Below are 18,701 nucleotides of genomic sequence, written 5' to 3'. Positions count from 1 at the left end.
TAAAATGGTAATATATGTATCCTATCCATTTATAATTGTCAAATTTTGTTGTATATATTGCATTTTTTTTGTTTTTTTAATCATTTCTCATCAATCTTTAGACTTTCTGCAGTTAAAAAGAAACCTGTATTCAATCACTTATATTTAATTATAAAAAAAGAATTTATACTGCTTTATTTACACTAGTGTGTACAAAAATTTATAATTAATGTGATAACATTTATTTTATTATGTGATATTTTGTGACATGTTTAAATTTATTTATTTATTTATTTATTCAATTAACCCATGCGATGTAATGTCATCAATTAGCTGTTGGCTGCTAAATTAATGTAATTTAATGAGATATTGGTATGGATAGCATTTTTAAGAACAGAATTTAATCTCTTGTAAAGTGTAATTTTGTATTGCAAGTCTTTGTATGGACAAATTTTGATGCATTGACATTATTTGAATATAGACAATACCTTTCACAAAGAAAAATTGAAGGGATTTTTAAAGGATTGAAGGGTTTATAATTAAATTTTTATTTTTATTTGAATAAAAATTAAATGCTTCTGTTATAGAAAATCATGTAAGGATTGAACCATTATTTTATTTTTAATTTTAGTGTCATCATTACATCTTTTAAAATTTGATTTTTATAAATGAATTGTATATTTTGATATAATGAATATTATTTAGCTTCAAAATTCAGTAGTTTTTGAAAATAAAATAAATAATTGAAAAGTGCTTTATATCATGATGATGATATAGTTTCTCATTGTTATTATTGAGTTGTTGACAGCAGATATTTTTTTATACAGATCAAATATAACAAAGACCAGAATTATAAATAAATTAGTTAAATATTTATATTATACCAATATTTCATTAATATTAAACTAAAAATTGTGGTAAGATGTTTAGAATTAAGTTTTTGTATTATTTACACCAAAGATGACTTAAATTACATTGAAAATTTTATGTTACAGTATTGAATTTTCATTATTTTAGTTGTGGATAGAATAATTATTATTTTAAAATATTTATTTATGTAAATGAATCATATTTTGTTTAAATTGCCTCTAAAATGTGATTGTTCCAGCTGATAGTTTTATTTTTTTTATTTGTTAATGGATTTCAACCCACGATAAAATTTATTGTGATACAATTTTACTGAATGTTGTTTTTTTTCTCCCTTCTTCAATGTGTGTAAACTGGCAAAACTTCAAGCAATATCTTATGTTTCAGTTTATTTATAAGTAGAAAATCTTATCACTTAGTTATTCTTTTAATAACTGTGATTTAAAGATTGTGTTATCATATACAAATACTGTTTAAATCATCAATATATGTTTGTTAGTGATTAGAAGAGCATTAAATAGATAAAATGTTTAACAATTTGCTTGGAGTTTTGACTCTTAATACATACAGTATTTTGTTGGATATTAATTTAGAATTTCTGATAAATAAATGTAGGAAAAAAGTATTGTTCGTCTGTTTTCTTGAATCAGTAAAAACATTTACAAATTTCCATTCTTTCATATAAAAAGAATACAAAAAAGAATTATTATTATTTCTAGTCTTTATTTTAGTCTCCTCTGGACTAGCAGAAAACTTTTCATACATACCAGTATTGATACTCTTTTCAAATAAACAAATCTTCATGTAAATTTGTTTTTGAAAATCGTAAAATTGAATATTTTATTATTCAGTATATGCAATAAATTATTTTCCTAAATTATTTATATCTTTTACTAATTAAGAAAAATATATCCATATAATTTTCATTTAAATATGTAAGTGTAATATCAATTTCAGTTTTAAACATGATTATTTTATCACAGCTTCAAATTAATGAACTGAATACTTAACATATCTGAAAATTAAATAATAATTGGGGATTTGTCAACATTTCTATAAATATTTCCTAAATACTGAATATCTACAGATAAGTTGGCATATTTTGATACATTACACTAGATGATCTTCAGTTAATTGCAGATCACAGATGGGAGAATATTTCTTGATTATTTTTTTTATTAAAATCAAGAAGGCATCCCATTTTGTTTCATTTCATTTTCAGGTGTAAAGCTGATATTTGTTATTCCTTCCTTCATTTGTTCACTTCTTGTTACCTGGGTCATTATGAGTTCTTCTTTAATAACATCTTTCTGTTAAGTAAAATATATAAAATATGAAAACTATAAGAATAGTTTGAAAATATTTAAAAAAGAAAGTTACCTTCTTAACTTCATATCCACGAAGCTTGAAATATTTCTGCATGTTGGTAGGTAAACTGATGTAGAGAGCTTTATACACTGGACTTATTAATTCATTATCCACATCAGAAGGTTTTGTTGGCCCTGAAATATAAAATAAATACTATTAACTCTATTATGCAATTGAATTTATAACATAGAAAAATGGTATAAAATTGAATTTTACCTGAAATGAAACTCACAATCAAACCAATGACAACACAAACAATGCATCCTATTGCACTGTACCACATGTAAGATAATCGATAAAGAACAAAAACTTCCTCTCCATTACTCCTGAAGTTGTTTTTAAATTTGAATTTTATTGATATTTATGTTCAGACGAAGGGAAAAAACTACTTACTCTGGACTATAGAAAGTAGCATTTGTTGCATATACTGTTACATTAGTAGTAGTTACATTGTTGAAATAGTCAATGCATCCAGAAACCGAGAGTGGTGCCTTGGGATGATATGGCTTATGTACAAAAGCACCCATTCCAATCCAAAAGGATGCCACAAAACCAGATAACAAACCTAAACCTGCTCCCTGAAAGTGAAACAGTTAAAAATATATCTATATAATTTAAATTTATCATTACAGGTAATAACTTGCCAAAGAATTAGTCCATGGAAATATCATGCCTAAGGAAAATAATCCTAACATGGGACCACCAACCATACCATGAATGCTGAGTGCAGCCTAAATGTAAATTTTTTTTTTTTTTAATAATATAAAAACAAAATTTCTAGATAAAACATGATATCACCTGCAAAACTCCACCCAACTGCTGTGCCACAAATACTAGCACAATTGCTAAAACTCCATAAACGAAAGCTGAAATAATAAATTCAGAATTATTTCTTAATAATAATAATAACTCTCTCTCCCGTGGTCACCACCTGGTCGTGGTGGGAGAGCCCAGTAATTTTACTGATCCATAGGGCAATGCAGGCTGGAGCATAAGCTCCTGGTAGGGACACCCATGCCAGTAAGGTCTATGGGGAGAAATGAAGCTAAGAGTGACCACACCCACATTCTGTGGAGATATTTATTATGGTAATAACTAGATCAAAGTGTGATACCGGCTCGGACGTCGCCCGGGTTAACAAGGTCCGCGTTCGTGGGTTAGGCAGAGGCTCACGTTCGAAAAATAGGTCACAGTCTCCCTTGGTTACCGGTGGCGAAAGCAGCACCGGCCCAAGCATGGCTACTGCAATGCCCTCAACAGATGTGAGGAACCAACCCAGCCTTGGTGTTTCTGTGGCAATGCATCCACAGACCACAAAGGCTGGAAAACCACGCCAACGGATGAAATGGACAGTAGAAATGAACGAGTTTATCATCCGTACTTACTACACAATCACAAAACTTGAAACAAACATGACAGCATACAGACAACAACTACACCATAGATTCACACAACAGTATCCTCATCTCACTGTCACCGAACAAAGGGTTGTTGATCAAAAAAGAACAATTATACACAACAACCTTATTCCACAAACAACACTTGAACTTATCAAACAACAGGTTGCTGATCAAATACATCAACAGACAGAAACATCTAACATTAATGAAGATCATGTAACCTGTCAGGATAATCCAGCAACAAGCATTGATAATAACACACATACAACAATTACCACTAATGATACTACAGACACTTCTTCATCCAAAATATAATACACCAAGAGCTTGCAAAGAAACACAAATTAGCAGACATCCACGAACCATACTACAAATACATTCCACAGACAGTATTGGAAAACAACACGCACAAAATGTACTACGACAGAGCCATAATCACAGATAAAACAATTTACCACAACAGACCAGACATCACACTCATTGACAAACACAATAAAATCACATACATTATAGACATATCCATTCCAAACACTCACAATATACAAAACTCGTGCACTGAAAAAATTAGCAAGTACACAGAACTCGCCCAGGAAATAAGGCATCTGTGGAGGATGGATGGGGTGCTTATTGTACCTGTAGTTCTCTCCTCTACAGGTGTCATACCACACACACTACACAAAAGCCTGGGCACATTAGAATTGAATAGAAACACATACATCACTCTACAGAAGGCCACTATATTGAATACATGTCATATTGTGAGAAAATTCCTGAATACAGACACACACACTGATACACTTCTTTAATTTCTGTTTTGGTTACTATGCCTTGACTTTGGTCCGGCATAGTACTTAGCCACCGGTGTTAACCGAGTATATCTAACTTAACCCAACATAATAATAAAATATTAATGTCTATTACCTGTTATTTTTGTAACTCTTGTAGCCCAAACTTCAGATATATCTTTAACAACATAGGCTTTTATGATATCTTCTAGAGTTACTGCTGCTAATGAATTTACACCTGACGATACTGTGCTAAATATCGGTAACAAAAGAGATTATTTACTTATCCAGTTAGATAATGAAGTGATTTATTAATATTTTATACCTTAACGCTCCACTGAATATACCAGAAACAAACAATCCAGGTAAACCAGGAAGAAATCCTAATGTCTGCATTACAAATCTAGGAAAAAGCTGATAAACAATTTTAATATATTATTTTTATAATTGTTTTATTATTTGCATAAATTATACCTGATCCGTTGCGCCAACATAATTAGTTTGAATGGGGTCGCAATCATAATATAGTGCATATATCACTAATCCGGCTAAAGTAGTAATAGTTATGAGGATGATCAACCCGGGAACATTGATCCACAAGCATCTAAAAATTAAATTCTGCACTTAGGATTGTTTTAAGATTTTTAATTTAAAAAAAAAATTACCGTCTGGCTGCATTGAGGGAAGGCAAAGTGAGATATCTCTGGACAATAGCTTGATTGGCTGCATAATTTCCCATCCAAGTGAAATATCCTCCGAAAAATAAACTCCAGAACGTATGTCTGACTGTTGGGTCCAATTCAAAACTGAAATATATCAACATTTTAAAATCTCCATCAACTGTTAAAATGCTTTTTTTTAATAGTTAAAGCCTTTTTCAGTTCCTATAAAAGTATCTGGAAACGTAAAATTTCGATATCGTTTAACTCATGATCCTGAATTTTAATAGTACTGTAATAATCAAATACTATCTTCTCGGATCTATCTCTGCGTTTTTTAAGAGCTTTATTCTATCAACAAAAATATATTTCGAGCTACGCCCCCCTCAACAGTGCTTTTTATTAATATTAACAATACATTCAAAGTTCGGAAAAATAATTTAAATGTGCATTTTGAGGGCAGACCACAAATATAAATAGCACGTACTGTATGCTATCCCTTTCTATACAGAGTAAAGTCATTGAATATGATTTATCGTTTTTATGCATGCATGTATTTTCTCTTTGATGCACTTGTATATTTCATGGCTTCTCCTTTTTATTTCAAACTTATAAAGAAATTACATTTAATTCTGCATTATTAATTTATATTTCGGGCATTATTATAGTGATGAGGGCGTAACCCGAAATGCGTTTCTGTTGATAGAATATGTCTGTTTGTTTAAAAAAAAAAGGCCTTTGTATGATAGATCCGAGAGGATAATAATTGATTATTGCAGAACAAACTACTTTTTATGATTTTCAAAAAACTTGGATATTTTCGAATGTCTTCAGACATTTTACTTTCTCGGCCATTTCATTCCTGAACCCAAAAAAAGCAAAAACAAAAAAAAAATTGTGTGTGTGTGTGTTGGCACCTATTTTGTTTAATAGTGGGATGAAGATTAAGAAACGAAATTCGGTATGGTAGCTTGAGTATAATGGGCATTGATGCTATTAAATTTGGTGGTGAGAGATCGAGGGGATGAACAGATAGAGGATGGTCACGTGTCATATCTCGAGTGAGGTCGTCGGACTTAATGAAAATTTTAATTGTTAGCATTTACAGTTTATCATCTCTACCCTCAAAATTAAGGTTTTTTTTTTGGCCATTTTATAATAAAAGTATTAAAAATTTTCATAATAAAAATTCGCAACAGCCGGGAAAGTTACGTAACTCTCTCTTCGCTAGATTTTTTTTAATGTTGGAATATATTTTTACAAAAAATTCCGCTTCCATTGTACGTTTTAATTCTAAAATTTTGTGATCTTTCAAAATCTTTTCTATTTTTCGAGATTATTTATTCCAAAAAGTCAAAATGTTTTACTGTTTAATTTGTTTAATTACTTGAAAAATTCGATTCGTTTTCCGTCCAAATTACGCCTCCAAACAATGTCAGATCCTCCCAGATCTGCAATGCCTTTAAAGACCACTACAAACATGGCTGCATACATTAATAAAGTCTGAAATAAATCAGTCCACACAACAGCTTTCATTCCACCCTAAAAAATAATACATTTTATATATTTCTAAAATATAATTTTGTATATACAGAAAATATTACATACAATACTAGTGTAGAAAGTACAGACTATCCCGATCGAAAGCACGGAGACCCATAAATTCAGACCAGTAACTAAAAGGAAATCGTTATACGCATTATTAAACAAAACATTCCAATCGATTAATATGAATATTTAAAATGTACAAATACTTGTATACAAAAATTTAATATTTGAGATATTTATTCATTACTTACCTTCGGAAAGGGCGAGTGCCGGAGCATACAATACAATAGGCATATACATGATCTATAATGAACAAATTAATTTTTACAATAATACAAAATCGTGTAACGAATAAAAATTTTGCCATTAACCAGATATAACTAGAGATTTTTAAAAGTTAATAAAATTTTAAATCTTACCATGTGAATGGTAAATACCGAAGAGCCTAACGTTCTTATCAAACGATTGAATCTCAGCTCCAGATACTAAATGGATGTATTCAAATAGAAAAATTACATTTATATAAACATTTAACTGCTTAATCTTGTAAATTCAGTTACTACATTTAATTATTTTTATATAGATTCAATAGTATCAGACAATATTTTGTATAATTATTAATATAAGGTCAATTTGACACTAGTAGTCAGTGGCACGTTATCTTGTGGGTAAAAAAACAATTGCCACCAACAGAAGGTCCCAAACTAATCTTTTATTACAAAAAATATTTTCCTGAAAAAATTCTCTTGAAGAAAAATGACCGAAATCAACACTGTTCCTAATTGAAATTTACTTGAGCCCACGAAGCGGTTTCATTTCTTCGTATCGTGTAATTTATCTACTAGATATGGGTCATTTATATTCACGTGAAAAATCTATTCATGAAATGAATATAAATGAAATTTATGAAGCACATACCTTTGCATAAACTTGAATTTTTAGTAAAAGTTTTCTATGTAGATCGCATTTTATATGAGATAATTCAATATGACTTTCTTAGAATAGTACATTTATTTCGCATTATTATTATTATTCTATTGAATAGTAGTACTTGAGTAATATTTTTATGCACAGCTTCATTTCCAGTTAAGATTATTGTGAACATTTTCAACATATTTTTAACGTTTAAACTTTATTAAAAATCTAATTAATATATTAGGGATTAATTAACTTTATAAATTTTAAAATTTTTAAAGAACTTGTAATTAACTAAATGTATATTAGGTATATTTTTTAAAATTATCTTAAAGTCATTTATTTCAAAAATAATAATAAATATGTTAATTAATTATGTTTAATGATACAAAAACCGCGGTAATTCGAAATAATATTCAAACACCAATTATGAAAATAAAAAGAAATAAATAAATGTAACCTTTAATTAAAAAAATTAATTAACCTTTAAGCTTGCTTTCGTAATACAAAATACACTACAAATAAGTGAAATTTGAACTGATGACGATGTCACTTTAATAAATTTTTGAATCCAAATAATTAAATAATTGACGGTATAAAAGTCAAATTAACCGATCAATTTGTAACTATTACCCAATTTTTATTTATTTAAACAATCATTTTGATTACACCTTCAAGTATTACTTGTAATGTGAGTAGATAATATTTATCTAATCTTAATTTTTTTATTGGTTATTAACTTTCATAAGATTAATTTTTCATATTTAATTTTACTGCTTGTAAGATAAATATAGTTAATTATTGCATACAAAAATTGCAGTCCATATTCTGAATAGTTTTTATATTTAATACCTGAGAGTGCGCTCTTGACGATATACTTTATTTTTAATTTTTTTTAATTTAACGTTAATATAAATAGAACAAAGGATGATAAAATAAACATTTTGTCTATTTTTTTATATTTAAGAAAAATATGTGTTAATTTCTATAAATGACCTGGTTTTAAGCTTAACTTCAACCGGAGCGAAGGACGGTCCGGTTTTTCAAACACGTTCGACCGCATTCAAACTTTTGCTATTTAAAAAGAGAAAAAAAATTACCTCGGCTAGTGTCAAACTGTGTAAAAATCTTTAAGTAAATCACACGCACGATTAATTTCCTACATTTCTACCTAATTTTTCATACCACTTACCTCGTATGCGCTCGTAATATTTAGGTTATAATAAACTGGTAAGTAGCAATAAGCGGTTGCTGGCATGACTATAATGAAAGCCAGGTTAATTATCCAGTATTGAGTTCCGTATTGATAAATTTCTGCGGGTGTTCCCAGTAGAGTTATGGCCGACATAAAACTCGCCAAAATTGACATGGATACGGGAAAGACACTTAAAGATCTTCCGCCCATAAGAAATTCATCTGTAGTTTTTTGTTTACTTCCGCTGCATGCGTAGTATATCCCTATAAAAGCGGATATAGCTAACATAACGGCAAACACTGCATAATCGGCAACGTGAAATAAATCTTTGTGATCTTCGTCGATGGGCATTTTTCTATAGCACCTTCGATATCTTACTGATACTGAACTTCCTTGAAGAGGAATGAAAAACCTGCCAACTGTTTATTTCAATCACGTGCTTTTATCGGTCCAATACCTGTTTAGATGTGACGTTTCCTCTGTATGGTTGATGCTGGATCTGTTAAAATGCAAGCATTGCATTGCAAAAGTGTAAGAACCATTTCCTAATTGATAACAGTAATATCAATGCGTAGATATGAGTGTTCTTACTAATAATGACACACATGTTGTTAAATTAACGAACAAGTAATGTAAAGTATAAACTCTAACGTACGAGTTACTTATATTACTTACACTTCAGACGAGATCCAAAAACACGTATGCCTCGTGTATTATATCTCTTCTCATTCCACGTTTCTAAAATTAATTAGATTCTAATTAAAAAAATTTGGAGCAGAACCTGCATCTTTCACTGAAAATGTGATGATCTTAGTGGCAAAATAACCCATCCATTTCGTCCTATTTGTTCATAATTGTATGCAGAAAGGGAAACTATTAAGCAGAATATTCAGAAATATGTATCAAGTACAAATGAAAGTTAAGATGAAGCCTTCATTTAATTTTGTATAAAAAAAAAAAATCTAAAAAGACATACATCATATAAATCTGAAATAAATAAGCCTAAAATAATTTATAATTGAAATATAATTAATTAATAAAAATAATTCAAAAATGTAAAGATTTTATTTAACTCTGATTAAAATCTTTATACTTTTAATAACTTTATTCTTGAAGGACGATTGACGTTAAGTATGCATTATTCGGAACAAATCGGAAATTTGTGTCGTTTGTCTTAGCTTGCTACTTTTAAAGAAAATTAAAAAATGATTTTGCAAAATTTTCAAGCTATTTTTATTCTTAAACAACGTATACACATGTAAATGAATACTTTATTCCAATAGTTTAACTGTATTATTAATTAGTGTAAATTTACCAGCGTTAGAAGAATGTCACTAAAGTAAAAATTCCTGATTAAACTTTAAAACAAAAATATATATATATATATATATATATATATATATACAGTGTTTTAATTTACACTGCTTTGTTGATTGGTAATTTTTAGTTACATTCTAAAAATTTAATTCCTCTGCTTTATTTTCTATATTGTTTTCTATTAAGTTGATTAATTGATTAACCGATTATAATCATATTATTATTAATTGATATTGTGTATAATAATGAAATACCCATTGTTTTGCATAGTATTTTCGCAGTCTTGCATCAAACGGAAATTATTATTATTTTTTTTTTCTTAAATTTAGTTAATAATGATTCAGTCCTTTAAAATTTGTAATTTTATAATCTATTTAAAAAATCGTAACATAAAAATAAGCTTCAGATTTTACGCCTTTAGAATGGGAAGTGCATTTAGCAATATCCCCTGCATCACTAAGTTTGTATACAAATAAAATGTTTATCGCTTGCAGCACCAAAAGTGCCGTAGTGGCGAGTTTTAGTAGTAGTTTTTTTTTTTTTTTTACGTTAGTGTCTTCCCATGTCTTGAAATATCACTATACCAAATCTGGTTGCATTTGGCCTGCTAAATAACTTGAATAGCAATACTTTAAACACGATCACTCTGCATAAGTTTCAAGAACAAATATATGCCAAAGGCCACATTGTACGTGCTCCATTTTCTTAAAAAAACAAAGTAAAATAAATTGTTTTCTGGGTGCACATCTGTTCAAAATGGCTAACTTAATGTTCAATGATTTAAGAAAGAAAATCTCTGGATTATTCGAAGGTCGAGCCCTTATCAATTCCTGATCCTAATCGCACACTGCTATTAGGCCTATAGTTTTTAAAATATCAACAATATAATTTTAAATCATGGAGAAATATTAGCATTAAATGACTAAGTACTTTCTATTGTATTGTTTACCAGAAAATTCGTATTTAAAAAATTCCAAACTGTTTATCTTAATCTGTTTCTTCTTGCAAAATGAATAGGTACTGAATTTAAAAAAAAATAATAATAAATAAATAAAACTCTTTTAAACACAAGCAACAATGATGATGACTATATTTATTTATTAGATTATTAGAAGGTGCATTATATTGAAAATAATTCAATTGAATTTTTAAAAGTTTTAATTCAAATTGTAAATAAAATATCGAAGAAATTGTTAATTCTGCTATTGTTAGAATTATCAATACATCTAACCATAGCTGGATTATTGGCACGAAAATTTGTTCAGTAAATTCTAAAAGTTGGCTTCTCGAACAAGACAGTTCACAAATCAATGGACGTTACTCAACATTTACATTTGTCAAATCTTATTTTGATCCTCTGCCAAAAAAAGAAATAAAAAATAAAACGTTATTAAGCACGTAGCATCGAGTTATTAAAGACAAAAAGCGTAAAAAATTCAAGCAAATGAATGTTGCATTTGCAGGAATGTTCTAATTTCCGAATGGCAATGTACGGATGACTTTCAAAACTCTAAAATGGTATTACGATTACGTGTACAGGAGACTAGGACTGGTTGTTACAATTTTTCTTTCGGAATTTTTTTCTGGGATACTATTCATATTTCGGTTAAGTAATTTGTAGAATAAAATTACACACACATTCGGGTTTATTATTATAATTTTTTATGACTCCAAAAAATCAGAAAAATAAAAGTAAACGAGCAATTATTTATTAATTTTTAATCATATTTTTAATTAATTTAATTTAGAATATATGCTCTCCACCTCAAATTAGTAGTGGCTTGCCCCTGTACATCATACTTTTCCTTTGACAATAGAGTCGTGCCGGTCATCTGTCTAACACCTTTCGGGGAAACATTTTTGAATTGAAATAACATGACTTCCGGTTTGTATCGGAAGTTCTTATGTAGTTAATCAGGGCCTCCTGCGCCCTAATTTTTCCATATATGGTATCAGGTTTCATCTATCTAACCCGTTTTCGAGATTAAGAAATGATGAACGGACGGAAGTGGAAATTTATAAATCTACAATTTTTTCAAATTGTAGCCCAACAAAGTGGTGCACAATGTACACAGTAACTTTCCCCAAATCGGGGCATGTTATACGCCTTGGATAATTTGTTATAACCATCTTTCTGTCATCATCATAGCCACGGTTTTGGAATATTCAAGTTGCATTTCTTTCAGTATGCAACTTGAAATATACTGGTATATGCAAATTATTTAACGTGGAAGTATCAAGGAGGGATGAAATAAGGAACGAGTTCGTTAGAGGTTCTGTTAACGTGGGTCCCTTAAACAGGAAGATGCAAGAATGCAGGTTGAAGTGGTTTGGTCACGTAGAGCGAAGTAGTGAAGATTATGTTGGAAAGAGAGTCGGAAAACTGGTAGTGAAAGGAAGGAGGAAGACCAAGGCTGAGTTGGAAAGATAAGGCGGAGGAAGACTTGAATCAGAGAGGACTTAAGAGAGAAGACCCCCTTGATAGGAAGAAATGAAGGAAACATATTAGAGAAGGAAACGTCGGCCCCATATAAACATGGAAAAAGTTGAAGATTAAGAAGAAAAAGATTTCTTTCAGTACACACTTCATACGAACAATTTAAGAAAACCCATTTTTCTCGTAACTTTGAGTTGGATTACGGTTCGGATTCTCACAAAACAAAATTCTTCATCAAAATTTTGTCTCGGGCAGCTTCTCATCAGGCTTCTGGCATCTTTTTCTATCAATTTTTCGTTGTAATTGTGCATCTTTATTACTTTTAAAATGGAAAATTTAGACCATTTGTTATTTGGACTGTTACTCGTTTTAAGGTTGTCAATAAGAACAAAAATTCGCGGCTGTTAGGTATACATAACAAGGGAAAATATTGAAATCGTGTCAAATTTGACCCTCCGATGTTTTTGCAAATCTTTGTTTTGATATCCCCTGAACCCAAAAAAGTTCCGTGGATATGTATGTGTGTTGACGTCTATTTTGTTTATTATCTCAGGATGGGGCGAAGATTAAGAAACGAAATTTGGCAGGGTAGCTTGTGTATAAGGGGCATTGATGCCATTAAATTTTAGTGATGAAAGGTCGAGGGGAAGGGAGATAGAGTGGTCAAGTGTCATATCTTGCGTGGGGTTGGGCTTAATGAAGATTTTACTTCTCTGTGTTGAAACCATGTCCTTCTTTAAATTATTTTTTGAGACACCATAAAGTGTTGATACTAGACACTGGACTCTCTTTATTTTCCGATTTTTTTTCTGATTTAAGAAAAAATGATATAACTGAAATAACAAATGTTGTATACTCCATGTACTGTACATGTAAATTTACACAGGAGAGACAACAAGAAAAATGAAAATTGGGTTAAAACATATTGCAGATTTAAAAATACAATAGAATTAATTCTGTTTTTCACGAGAATTGTACACTCTATAACTGTAATATAGATAAAAACGATATAAAAATTTTACATCGTAAACGTAATACTCATAGCAGAAAATTTAAAGAAAGCGTTGAAATTACTAGATCTAATACTTAAATTGTTATTAAGTTTATTATTAAAATAAATAATAATTGGATAAAATTATTGTGAAATAGATTAAATTAATATGAAAATTATAAATGTGTAGACTCCTATATGCAAATTATTTAACGTGGAAGTGCAGTTTGTGGGATGAATCGCAGAGTGCTAAACTTGCGTTAAGCGGTGTACGGTTGCTGTCCGATGGTATGTGCAATATTATTGGTACTGTCTGTATCCGTGTAAAAATGGAACTCTGCAAGTAACTTTGTACATAAAAATTGCACCAAGGTATGTAAGATTTTTATTGGAAAATTTAGTGTTATGTAGTTTTAGGAACATTTAACTGTTTTACAATACACGATGGTGTTTTGTTTTATGTACAGTACAGTACAGTACGTCAACAATAAATTTAAAGTCACTGTAGGAAACTTATCTAAAAATTAAAACCTTTGTAAAGCCGTATTTTGTTAATATTATGTACTAATAAATATTGTTAGCCAACAGATGAGCGGCACTAGCCCGAAACTCGTATTGGCATTTGGAATAATTAGTTTAAAGACTGTAAATTACGTAAGAAAATAAAGTGGACGTGAAAAAGTCCAGTGTCTAGTATCAACACTTCGTGGTGTCTCAAAAAATAAGATTTTACTTGAATGTATATTTATAGATGTTTATAAAACTCATCTCTACCCTAAAAATTAAGTCCCCTTTGATATTTTATAATAATTAAAAATATATAAGTTTTTATAACAAAATCTCATAACAGATGGCGCCACATATAATTTTATTTATTTTTGAATAATAATTAAAAAGTAGTTTTTAAAATAAATCTCATAAAAGCAGGGAAAGTTACGCAACTCGTTGCTAGATTTATTATTTTTTTAGAAAATTTTTAACGATGAACAAAATAGTTTATTAATATGTTTTAATTAACAAGATAATATTTATATAAAGTAGCCATAGGCCTACATTTGTTTTTAAAATAATTTTTATACTCTGTGTATAACGGCTGGATGGAGGAGCGATTAAAGTGGCAGGATCGAATTTGGAAAGGGTTGAAAAATCCCAGGATTATTTCGGGATGGTCCCTCGCCACCCAGACGCTTCATTGTGGGCTTGACCGAACCCATAAAAAGCCTCTTAGTGCCCACAGGGCAGAAAGAAAACAAAAATACTCTGCATATATAGACATTGGAGGAGACAGGTTGTTATAGTCCAACATGCTCCAATAGGGCCTTATTCTAAGGTTTTTTCCTACTGCACAAATATCAGTTTTGTTTTGGCCAAGCCAATTAATCTTGGCGATAATAAGCTGTTCTATGAGACATAAATGGAAAATATGGACAATAAGGTATATGCTGTCACTATTAAATAGTTCAGTTCCGTATAAAATTTTAAAATTTTCCAATAATAAAATAAAATCTGGTTTAGTTCCTAAAGCTCGAAATGAGATTATTTTAGCTCCTGTACATAGAAATAGGAAGAAAGGAAGAAAGGAAATACTGATAATTATCGATTAATTATTTTGTTATATGCCGACAGGAAAACTTTTTTTATCGTATTGTTTATCTGTTGCTCTGAATTCAATTCGATCCAATCTCCTTGTCAATTTGCCTATAGACCAGGATTGAGCACCGTGGATGCCTTATTTGTATTTCGTTCGATATTGAAGGTTTCCCTTTCTAATAAAATGAGAGACTGTTTTGTGGCTTTCTATAACGTAAATATAGTCGTATTGTGGAATCGATTGATTAGATTGGATCTCTCGAATCGCGTAGTTAATATATTTCACCAAAATTGGACAAAAGAACTAGAGAAAATCTTATAGATCTGATTTCTTCCTCGGGATTCTTTCATGGTGATTCACTTTCCCCGATTTTCTTTAAATGTTATACGGATTTATTTATTGAAACTCTTAACTCTTCGAATATCCTAGGTTTTGAAATAACCGTCGATGAAAAATAAAAAAATATCCAACAACGAGTTGCGTAACTTTTCCGGCCAAACTTTAAAATTGTGTGTGGCTTCGTTCGTTATGAGATTCTATTTTAAAAACTTTTTTTATATTATTAATTATTATAAAATAGCAAATTCTTCATTTTGAGAGTAGAGACGAGTTTTATAAAAAGAAATTGCAAATGCTAATAACGAGTAAAATCTTCATTAAGTCTGACTTCATTCGAGATATCAAACACGACCCTCTATCTTTCCACCTTCTCGATCTTTAACCACCAAAATTAAATGGCATTAATTACCCTAATGTACAAACCTCCCTGCAAAATTTCAGAAATTTTCGGAAAAAGGAACAGGAGTTATTAAGCTTTAAAGTGAATGGATAAAATCGAGCTTCCCATATACGCGCACAAACATCCATCCATACATACAGGAAAAACCCTAAATTTTTTTGCATTTCTCGACGTTTTAAGACCCCGACTCAAAAAGTATAAAAATCTTGGGGGGGTCATTTTTTTACCGATTTCCATACTTTTCCTCTTATATATAACAGCCAGGAAAGTAAACATCACTGTACACACAATTACGTATGCTGACAACTTGGTTATATTTATTGATTTGCCTATTAATTTACAAAATAAAATGAACCTATTGGTTGTTCGATGTAAAGAAGTTAATGTCTATATTAATCTGGATGAATTCTCAATTGTAATTTTTAGAAAGAACGGGGGTGGTGTAGTGAAAGATAAAACAGTGTATAGGCTAATATTAAATACTATACTAATATACTAAATAATGAAATGTTATGGTAGTAAATCAGCAGGAATACTTGGATATTGCATTTTCTTTTGCTTTAAATTTTTAAAATGCTAATAATTTTAATAAAGCGATTAAAGCTTTAAATGCTTTGACAAGTACTAATTAATTAAAATGAAATGTCCCTAAATTAAGAGTTTTCGGCGTGAATTTAACACTAAAATCGTATCATGCTGCTCCATTCTAGATGTTATAAATAATTTGGAACATTATTCCAACGTTTAACATTATAATTATTTTGGAAATATTTCTAAAAAGTACTGCTTATTACATTGTGAAATACGTTTATCCTATTTTATTATTGATATTTATTAAAGGCGATTTTTGATGTGGTTTAATTAAATATTGCTTTTATTATTATATGATAAATGTTAAAATGTTAATACTAAAGTTTATCGTATACTTGATCCTCCCATTGTACGAATTCCGATCTTGTTATGGTAAATAGGCACGTGTATACGTACGGCTCTAAGAGCAGCAAAAGCACTGGTGCAGCTTTTGTGATCTACAATAGTGACTACGATATCGTTACTCGGCAGTATTTTAAATTAAAAGACCATTGCTCTAATAACCAAGCAGAGCTCCTGGCCATTCATCGAGCCCTCCAACTCGTAACAAAAAAGGCTACAAAAGAAGTATCGGTATCAACACGGACAGCAAATATGTCCTGTACACAATAACAGCAAGTGTACTAAGACAAGCCTGGAAATCAAACAACTGGCCAGGACCTTAAACAAAACTAACCAGATCACGTTTAACTGGGTCTCTGGGCATACAGGGATAACTGAAAATGAGTACGCATACGCCTTGGCAAAAAGGGCGGCATCTCACGACGTCAATAGCTCCTTCTCCAAGATTCCGATCACATATATAAAAAGTGTTATCGTGAACCGCCGCACAATGGATGACTGGCAAAAGGAGTGGACAGACTTCAACACTGGCATAACCACTTTTTGATTTTCTCCCTTCTGTTCACAAGAGACAACGCTATAATCACATTGTGGCAAGTCATATTATCATGCAGTACCTGACCGGGCATGGCAACTTCTCTGCCTACCTCTATTGCTTTATAGTGATAAGTGTAGTTGCTATGGCACCTCTGTGGGCGACTCACGCCCTACATGCTTGAATGCCCTTCTATGAAAAGCACATAGCACAGCTGATTCAACACTGCTTACAGAAGGGTAAGCCATGGAACACAACTCAATCACTTGTGCGGACGAAGAAACTTTTCAGATCTTCTCGAGTTTCGAGAAGTCTTGTGACTTATTTCGTCACTCCAATTCAATGCACCTCGTCAATCAGGACTAATCTTCACGCGAATTGTTCCTTTTATTACTTTCTTATTTTGCTTCGATTCACTACACGCGAACTGAATTGGTTATTAATACTGTACTTCCGTTTCTTTTCTACACGTGGGTTATATTTGGTATTTTTCTTTGTTTTGTAATCTATACGCGATTTTCTCCGCTGCGAATTCCTGTTTCGTTTCAACACACGCAAGTAGATATTGTTATTTCTATTGTTGTTACTTTTCCTCACGCGAATTGGATTATTAGCCTTACCTTCTACCAATCTACTTCACGCAAACTATTTCGTCTCGACCTCTTGAAACGGATACTGCACGCGAATTGAAATGGTTACTATCACTACCTCTTAGTGTAACTTCCTTCTCAAGAATATTTTGGGTTTCAACGAGACTGAATGGCACTTGTTGTAAATATTGTACTTATACCTGGTCTTAATTTTTAATATATGCGATGCAAAGCGGGACTGTGAACCCAGATCCTTCTACATTTCTCTACCTTTCATCCTTACCTTAACCTTCTACACCCACCTCCTTCCACTCTTCCATCCTCCCCCTTCATCCCACTATCAATCATCTTCCCTCTCCAGACTGTCTATATAGACAGCCAGAACCTAATATTTACTCCAATGTTATTGTAAATATGCTTAGAATCCCTATGACAAGACAAGCTGTGTCGGCGGCAGCATTGCAGCCAGAGGAACACTCATGATGCACAGGTTAGTGGAGAGGAGCCAAACAAAGCAGGGATTCCCTGCTACTCTGGGGGTTGAGCATAGGGGCATGTTTTTCTCGTAGCCCATTGACAATCCAGTCTAAGTGAGTGGAAATGGCCTGTGAAAAACACGGAAATGTGAATGTAGAATTGTATTGTGGAAGGGGAATGAGAGATGAACGAATTGGTGATGAAAATAAGTAGACATAGACTGGATATCCTCCATGAGTGAGACGAAGATGAAAGACAAGAAGCGTAAGGATGTGAATGGCGAGGTCTGGTGTGGAGTGTATGAGGAGGAGAAAGCCAATTCTGGTGTAAGTATTTTGGCGAGTAAGAGTGTGTGAGGGGCTATGAATATGTAGA

At 31.1% G+C, this 18,701-nt stretch overlaps 1 protein-coding gene across 1 annotated transcript; it reads right to left on the bottom strand.

The window, feature by feature from the left end:
* Positions 1-2,004: 2,004 nt before the first annotated feature.
* Positions 2,005-9,163, bottom strand: LOC136971732 (sodium-coupled monocarboxylate transporter 1-like). The gene is made up of 15 exons (XM_067266227.1): positions 8,714-9,163; positions 7,026-7,091; positions 6,858-6,909; positions 6,667-6,734; positions 6,446-6,600; positions 5,065-5,205; positions 4,874-5,003; positions 4,725-4,813; positions 4,536-4,651; positions 3,013-3,080; positions 2,855-2,945; positions 2,608-2,788; positions 2,431-2,540; positions 2,227-2,348; positions 2,005-2,156 (listed from the first exon to the last, which is right to left on the bottom strand). Exons 1-15 carry the CDS (start codon positions 9,065-9,067, stop codon positions 2,031-2,033), a joined length of 1,869 nt encoding a protein of 622 aa, XP_067122328.1. The 5' UTR covers positions 9,068-9,163; the 3' UTR covers positions 2,005-2,030.
* Between the last annotated feature and the right edge of the window lie 9,538 nt (positions 9,164-18,701).

Source organism: Centruroides vittatus, unplaced genomic scaffold (genome assembly GCF_030686945.1).
Source record: "Centruroides vittatus isolate TY-2023 unplaced genomic scaffold, ASM3068694v2 contig_2696, whole genome shotgun sequence".
In the NCBI taxonomy this organism is placed as follows: domain Eukaryota; kingdom Metazoa; phylum Arthropoda; class Arachnida; order Scorpiones; family Buthidae; genus Centruroides; species Centruroides vittatus.
The sequence above is the reverse complement of the archived record's forward strand: the minus strand, read 5'-3'. Positions and strand labels throughout refer to the sequence as shown.

Bases quoted from the DNA above. Each gene is read 5' to 3' on its own strand.
- LOC136971732 (XM_067266227.1), bottom strand. From the start codon at position 9,067: ATGCCCATCGACGAAGATCACAAAGATTTATTTCACGTTGCCGATTAT. The intron at 6,910-7,025 runs GTAAGATTTAAA...TGTTCATTATAG, and splicing joins CGGTATTTACCATTCACATG to ATCATGTATATGCCTATTGT. The intron at 2,541-2,607 runs GTAAGTAGTTTT...AAACAACTTCAG, and splicing joins GCTACTTTCTATAGTCCAGA to GAGTAATGGAGAGGAAGTTT.